The sequence below is a fragment of the Nicotiana attenuata genome, chromosome 5 (assembly GCF_001879085.1).
Source record: "Nicotiana attenuata strain UT chromosome 5, NIATTr2, whole genome shotgun sequence".
NCBI lineage: Eukaryota > Viridiplantae > Streptophyta > Magnoliopsida > Solanales > Solanaceae > Nicotiana > Nicotiana attenuata.
The window spans coordinates 47,992,207-48,000,917 of NC_031993.1; the positions used below are offsets into that span (position 1 = coordinate 47,992,207).

An 8,711-nucleotide genomic window follows, 5' to 3' on the forward strand; every position below is an offset into this window, starting at 1 on the left:
GAGCATATGCCCAGGTCTCAAATCACGACACGGACCCACCGGGACCGTCAAAATACGGACTCGGTTTCGTTTGCTCAAAACGTTGACCGAAGTCAACTCAAATGAATTTTTAAGGCAAAATTTCATATTTTATCAATTTTTAACATAAAGCTTTCCCAAAAAAATACCCAGACTGTGCGCGCAAATTGAGGAAGGCTTAAAGAAGCTATTGGACGCTTCGTAACACAGAATTAAGGTTTAAACTCTAGATGACCTATCGGGTCATCACATCATTTGTTGAAATGAAAAAAAGTACTCTATAACATAAAATGAAAGTACTATTAATAATATTTCTATTTAGGGTGGGGTGAGGGTGGAGGTAGGAGCGGGGTTAGGGTGGGTGGGGGTGGAGGTGGAGGTGGGTTGGTGGGGTGTTGGTGAGGATGGAAAATAGGATGGGAAAGATTGGAAAAGAATTTTGGAAAATGTTTTCCCTTCTATTGATAGGCACTATTTAAGTTTTGGACTCGAGGAAAGAGAGGGAACGAAAGGACATGTCTCCCTCTTAAAGCCATTTTAGTTACAAGTGTTTGGAGGGGTTTTGGCAGTAGTACAGAGAAATGGTGATAGAGATATGGACTTGGGGCGCAAAAATACAAGAAAGACCTGTTTTTGGTAGGGTTCTCTGAAAATAAACGAGTTGTTTCTGCTTTTCCAAGTCTCTTCTGCTTCTAGTGTTGCTCTATGGTCTCTCTTTTCTTTTCTTTTTTTCAAAACTCAAATAACTCCCATGTGGTATAACAAGATGCAGATTTAGGATGGGATTCTCGAGCTATGTATACATATTCACAGAAAAATAAAATATAGGGAAAAGGGTCTGATTTATCCTTCTACTTTGAAAAATAGTATTATATTGTCCCTTGTTATACTATCAGCACATTTAAGTCCATGCCGTTAGAAAAGTAGCCACATTTACCCTTATTTTTAACGGAATTCCACACCAGCAATTAAAACTCCACCTGAAACTCCACCTGAAATGCCACGGTGGAAGTAACCGACTCAAACCCCTTAATAACCCGTAACCCGAATTAAATTAGAAAGAGGATCATTTTCTTAGTTCTTTTGAGAGCAAACCGACGATTAGGTTGTCAGTAAAAGAAATTCTTTTTGTCATCGTTGATCTTCTTACCCTTCTTTTAACTCACTCCTCTCTTTACATAAAGTGAGATTTCTCCTACCAATAATTCCTTTTGAATCAAAATAACATTCAATCAAAGAAAAGATGCAACAGAAACAAGAAAAAAAGTGCAGAATCCATATAAAGATTCCTCCTTTTTCTGGTATAGCTCATGAAACAAAGAGACCATATATCCAACNGATAAGTCCATTGGAACTATTTCTTCCACTAAAGGTTCGCGTAAGGGTTCAGAGGATTCTTTGTTTCTGGAAGAAAACCTTTGAGAATGGGAACCTCCAGTTCTAGAAGAAGGGCCAGAACTAGAAGAAGGTGTGAGTGGAGTGAACTACCACCACGGATAGATCCCAAACTACGGAGTCTACCACCACCACCTCTTCTATGCCTAACAGGAGCATTGGGAAAGCTGTCTAAAATATGTGTTCTTCTAGGGTTAGGGTTCGGAGAAGCCATGACAAAGGAGATTGAAGTGAAGAAGAAGTGAATAAAAGTTTTGAAAAATTAAAGCGTTCAATACGCTTTAAATGGTAGAAGACAAAGATGGAAGTCATATTTATACCGATGAATGACCGTCAGAAGGAAAGAGTATAGTGATGGGAAGTCCATAATAATGATAACTGACACTTCGTGGACAGGGAAGCCGAAAAGAAAGCCTAAAAAAGTGCTATACAATTGTATGACCAATAAGAAGATGACACGTATTTAGCGCATTAAATGAAAGTAATAAGTGAAGCGTCAAATTTTGTCAGAGCATTAATGGTGACAAAAATTCTCCCTTAAATGAATTTCACTTTCCAAATATTCAAACTGATGAATAAATGGAAAGTGGGGGGACTATCTATATTGGGAAAAATTATATTTATGTATATGGTGACGTGTCATGACGTATAGACTGGTCAAACAGTCAAAGAAATAAGGTTGGTTAACAGATACGAGTAAATTAAATGGAGGAGGTGTGAGCAGTCATACAAGTAATTCAACGCTCGCACCTATTCAAGACATTTGAAACTCAAAGATAGTGAAAAATCAAAGGAATGAATCTAACAGCAAAAAGGAGCCCAGATACAGCATTTAATGAGTATTAATTATTGGAAACGTTAGAGAATATGTATTTAATGTATATGATTGCATAACGTAACATTTAAAGTCATTAATTGCCCATAATAGCATTATAATGACAAAGGTAAGGCTCGTATCCCAAAAGAGCTATAAAAAGGGAAGAAACAAACAATTGTAGGGAGAGGTGACTATTGGAATATATTTTGATTTACTAGCTTTCATACTTGGTTTACTCTAAAATTTCTTTCTTTATTTACTTTTTCAATTATCAGTAACCCGATTCTTCTAAATTCTAGTTTTGACTAAAATTCTATTTTTTGGTTAAACAAATACTCCATTTGACAAACAACAAAAATGTTTTTATGCTAAAACACGCTATATTGATTCTTATGTTTTGCCAATCATTGTACCTTGAAATCACTTACAATTTCTTATAATTACAAAAACACCATTACATTATGGAATTAAAGTTTGTGCAAGTTGAACCCTATAAATACTAGGAGTACATGATTTCATACCACCAAGCTCATCCACTTGGGCAACATTTAATTTCTGAATCTTTTCTTACTTCCTCCTCTTGTCCAAAAAACATGATCATTCTGCAGGCCACAGATGGAGTACAACCTATTCAGGTTGAAGAGGAAGTGGCTTTTCAATCTGAGCTCATACAAAATATATGGCAAGAGAAGCAAGAGGCGAACGATAATGACCCTAGTGTACATTTGCCTGGCATAAAATATGAAATTCTCGTAAGGGTAATTGAATATGTAACTCACGTACGTATGCATGCAAGGACGACAGACGAACATAGGAACTTCCTTGTTCATTTTCTGAACGTTCCTAAACCAACATTGTTTGCTCTACTCAAAGTACAAATTTTATCCTTTCTCTTATCCTTGTCTATTTGATTAGAATCGGTAATAGTAATTACTTTTTTCTACCTTTCGCAGGCTGCACACTATTTGGTTATTAGGAGCCTGCACGAGGACGTGGCTGATGATTTGGGAAGGAGATTCAATATGCGGAGTGAAGCTTCTATTAGGGAATATTTCAACATTCCGTGATTGCTCTCTAGATTTGAGTTGCCAATCTCAACTTGTTTGGGATTGAGGTATTGTTATTGTTGATGTTGTTGTGTTGTTGTTATGGTTGTGGTTGTGGTGGTTGTGGTTGTTGGTGTTAGTTGTTGCTTCCTAGATTTGGATAACTCGCAGCAGTAGTCTGTATTATTTGCAATGAAGTAAGCTGGATCTAATTTCCAATAATTTTGCGTCCTCTAGATTAGTAGAGGTTTGGCTGCTGCATGCATGTAAGTTACCAAACATAATTATATATGTTGCACAACTCCAACAATAATTCAAGAAACATCAGTAAACTTAATGGTCCCAGCATTAATTATGCGACTCACTTATGTCACGTGACCTTTTATTTTTCTCCTTAAGTTGAAAAATAGCATCGCGCTTTTTGTTTTTCCACGTGTTGCCCATTATAACATGAGATTGTCTAGAACCGCGGAAAATTTTATTTTGTGTCTCATACAACTTACACTAGTTGTATGAGACAACTTTTTGTCTCACAGTTTTGTGGACCCAGAATTTTGTGGACCCAGCAGTGTAAGATTGGGGTCCACAATTTTGTGAGACAAAAAGGAGCCTCATACAACTAGTGTCAGTTGTATGAGACACAAAATAAAACTTCTCGTAGATTCCCTATTAGGGTCGGAGCAATTTGAGAAATGATTGATAAAACTATTAATTTTCACCGTGGCATTCCAGGTGGAATTTTAATTGCTGGTGTGGAATTCCGTTAAAAATAGGGGTAAATGTGGCTACTTTTCTAACGGCATGGACTTAAATGTGCTGATAGTATAACGGGGGACAATATAATACTATTTTTCAAAGTAGAGGGACATATCATGCCCTTTTCCCTAAAATATATGCATACAATAAGATCACGCGAGGGAATTCCCATTCGCGTCTCGTATAATTTGATAAGACTAGATTGATGCTTATGATCTCTGATGGTGAGAGGAAAGTATAATGGGAAAATTTTATTTTGTGTCTCATACAACTGACACTAGTTGTATGAGGCAACTTTTTTGTCTCACAATTTTGTGGACCCAGAAGTGTAAGATTGGGGTCCACAAATTTGTGAGACAAAAAGAAGCCTCGTACAACTAGTATCAGTTGTATGAGACACAAAATAAAACTTCTCAAGTATAATGGATGGGAAAGGCGTTAGTCTTAATGCATGATACCTGTTGGTGGGCTAAGTGGCAGTCCTACCCTCTCTCTAGGACCCATCCCCTAGATTCCTCCCCTCGCCCCTTCTCTCTTTGATACCCTCAAGTAATAAAAACAAAGTATGTCAGTAAATTTGTAATGACCAAATTTATATATAGTCCGGATTTAAAGTATATGGGTTTTAAATTTGTTATCGAAAAATATATGAATGAATGAATACATGAATACTTGAAAAAGTTGATGAATAAATAAATATAACTTAGATATTGCTGAAGCCTATCTTCAGTACTAATTACGTGGTAACAGAGTAGAAAACGTAGTAGAGAAGCACTTAAATATTCTCGTACGTACATAATGTGTATGGAAATCGAATAACAAATAAAGTAGGGAAAAGGTCTCTTGAAAATGTATTGCGATCTAGTATTACAACTTATTTATATCGATCTATTATCACGACTCATTTGGTATATAGATTTGGTTTTGGAGTTGTGAATGTCACAACAATATATTTTCTCTGTCCCAATTTATAGTTGCTTCATATTATTTCGAGTGGTGTCAATCAATTGTATACATACATATTCGTTTAGGAAAATATTTATTCACGTGTAAATTTAATGAATTGTTTCGATGAATATTGTATCAAATGACACCTGTCTCCTCATGAAGCTGATAACGTATATAAGCTATCCCTCCCTCAAAAATATAGATGCATCTTAGCTTCCCAAAAACTGACATTGCCATTTTATTTTCTCTACAAAACAACTACTTTCATTTCTAATATTTTCCGTAGTACGTATTGAATAAAAGTGTTGATCTCTTTATCTCTTCTCTGTTTTCCTCCTCTCAAGTATGATTCAAAGTCACATAACTTTTGGAGTTGTGGCAAAAGTATTCTAGCTAGGTCATGACTTGCACTAATGAAATGGCTTTTTTCCCTCCCAATTTCATGCTACATACTTCTCATCAAGACGACCATCAAGACTTCCAAGGTTTGTCAACATTTTTACTCTTTCTTTTTTATTCCTTTTTTTTTTTTTTTTGCCTTTTTTTTGTTAAAATTTTAGATGGAGCCTTGAAGCAACGGTAAAGTTGTCTTCGCGTGGTCTATAAGTCATGAATTTGAGTCGTGAAATCAGTGGTCAATACTTGTGTGAGGGTAGGATGCCTATATCCCCTTTGGGATGCTGCCTTCATCGAACCTTGTTTTTGAATACAGGATAATTCGTACACCGGACTGCCTTTTTATTTAAATTTACATTTTATATATAGGGAGAAGTTCTTTTTTTTTATTAAGAATTTTATTAATGGTTATTTTGATGCAGGTGTTGGTTCATTTCTAGGGAAAAGAACCATGTCATTTAGTGGGATGGAGGCTAATAATAATTGTGAGAAAAAGAATGGAGAGGAAGATTTATCTGATGATTGTTCACATGAGGCAGCTAGGGAGAAGAAAATTAGGAGGCTTAATATGGAGCAAGTGAAGACACTTGAGAAGAACTTTGAGTTAGGGAATAAACTTGAGCCAGAGAGGAAAATGCAGTTGGCTAGAGCTCTTGGATTACAACCAAGGCAGATTGCCATTTGGTTCCAAAATAGGAGAGCAAGATGGAAAACCAAGCAATTGGAGAAAGACTATGATGTTCTCAAGAGACAGTTTGAAGCTGTCAAGGCAGAAAATGATTCCCTCCTAGCTCACAATCAGAAGCTTCATGCAGAGGTATGGCCAAATCAATGACACTATTTTTTTTTAATTGATTATATATGTCACATAAACTATTCTTTTTTAATCTTTTTCATCAAGAATAATATTTTTCTATATTTAGTAACAGTGTAATATTAACCTTCTCCGTGTGACCTATAGGTCACGGGTTCGAGCTGTGGAATCAGCCACTGATGCTTGCATCAGGGTAGGCTGCCTACATCACATTCCCTTGGTGCGGCCTTCCCCGGACCCTGCGTGAGCCCAGTGCTGCTGCCTTTTTTTTTTTTTTTTAATATTAACCTTCTCATTTTACTATTCTAGTGACATAATTTTCAACAAATATCATTACATGTTTAAAATCATAATTTTAATTTTTTTTTAAACACTAAGTCTAGTCAAACAAGTTTAAATAAAATGAAATTAAGGAAGTAAAATTTTTCTAGTCTTTGCTAAAACTTGAACAATAAGGATGCTTCTTTCTGTTGCTGTTTGTTATAATCTGCATATTGGCTACTTTGGTGAAATACTGAACCTTTTTTCTTTGCTAGTGGATTCCAAACCATGATGTGTATGTTCTTCAGCGGAAAAAGAATCTTTTTCCCATGTTCCCTTTTAGTTGATTCAATGCTCATGATAATTTAAAAGAATAAAGCAGTAATATCTTATTTATTTATTTGAAGTTTTCTTGCGAAATTTTTGAAGTCTTATAAAAATATCCGCGGCTACACTCAAAACTTTTTTGTTTTTGCCAAACACATCTTCATATATCAGTTTATTTATTTGGAGCAGTAAACTCTTGTCAATAGTAGTATTTATAGTAGTAGTTTTCATCCACTTTAATGATCATTAGGCTACATATTTGAATGCTACATTTAGTGCCGACTGAAGCATAAGACAAGTAAGGCAAGGGCTTTAGTCCCCAAAATTTTAGGGGCCCTATTTTTCACTAATAATAGATTTATGAATTAATTTTAAAAATTTGAATATTTTGAAGTAAAAAAAGTACAAACTTTTTAATAAACTAAGAAAATAAAACTTTAAAATTTTGAACAATTAGAAGCATATGAAAATATTTTTGATTTCATGTTTAAAGGTAAATGAATTTGATAAAACTAGGTGACGAGAATTTGATAGACATTGCCTTAACCAAGATAGATATTGATGGTTTAAACTTATTTTTGACTTAAAAGTATTACAGTAAGATAATACAAGTAGAAAATAATACTCTAATCAATATATTCGATCAGCTAAAAGGACTTGCTTCATTTCCAAATGCCTATATTCAGTGGCGAAGCCAGGAACTTACTCAAGGGTGTTCAAACTTAAAAGAAGTGGACAAAATTCTCCGAGAAAGAGTGTTCAATATATGTTATATACCTCTAAAATCTAATATGTTACCTATACATGCAGTGTAATTTTTTGACAAATAGTGGTCAGTTGACCACCCTTTATAGCATATAGCTTCGCCTATGCCTATATTGCTTATAGAATAATATTAACCGTAAAGAGGTAAAATAGATTTAAAAAAATTAGAGTTAAGGCCACTCATTAAGGTTTGGCTTTAGGCCACCAACTTTGTTGAGCCACCCCGGCTTCATTATCAACTTTTCTTTAGATTTATACTGTTAATGTATTATTATTGGTTGGTCCATTAAAATTACGTGGATGCAGATAATGAGACTAAAAAATGGAGAGCAGCAGCCAACAGAAATATCAATCAACTTGAACAAGGAAACAGAAGGTTCAAGCAGTAATAGAAGTGAAAACAGCGCAGAAATGATGAAGCTAGATATCTCAATGACACCTGCATCCATTGACAGCCCAATATTAGCATCCACTACTCATCAGCCAATTACTAGGCGCAGCAGACTCTTGTTCCCACCCACCATGAGGCCTAATGGGGTAACACAACAAGTGCCACAGAGCAATATGAAATTAATGGACCAAACTGTCAGAGAAGAAACTTTACCCAACATGTTTCTCTGTGCCATTGATGACCAATCACCTGGATTTTGGCCATGGCTTGAGCAATCACATTTTAATTAAATTTTTGAAAAATATATTCCGATTTACAGCTTGGCGATTCTTTTCTTTTTCTTTTTTGTTTTTTTGATTTTGGTGTATGTATAGGGTCAAATTTGACCCTCAGCATCTCTACGCCAGTGGGTACGCCCAGTGAGTGTACGCCAACTAACGTAGCGGGTACGACTCGGCCGTGGGGACAAAAGCGACATCGTTTAGGACTCAGTGTCTTCACTAGGGAGACGTTACCTGTCTTTGTAACTTTTTGATTCTTTCGAGGAGGGTCTCTTATTATATAAAGGAGACCCTCGCATTGTAAAAGGGGGCATCTGATCTAATACAACTCTCTCATTTTTCTGGTTTTCTCTCTCTATCTCTACTTCAAACGAACGTATCTTATTGAGTTCATACTGTCTCTTTGCAATACTAGATCTACAACAATATTATCATCTTTGCATCTCTAGGATTATTATATTTGATTACAGTTTACCCTTTTCCTATTTTTGATTGT

The 8,711-nt window shown here is 35.4% G+C and overlaps 1 protein-coding gene across 1 annotated transcript; it reads left to right on the forward strand.

Moving 5' to 3' along the window:
• On the forward strand, positions 5,094 to 8,238 carry LOC109225789 (homeobox-leucine zipper protein ATHB-13-like). Its single transcript, XM_019390566.1, has 3 exons — positions 5,094 to 5,465; positions 5,799 to 6,193; positions 7,850 to 8,238. Exons 1-3 carry the CDS (start codon positions 5,381 to 5,383, stop codon positions 8,222 to 8,224), a joined length of 855 nt encoding a protein of 284 aa, XP_019246111.1. The 5' UTR covers positions 5,094 to 5,380; the 3' UTR covers positions 8,225 to 8,238.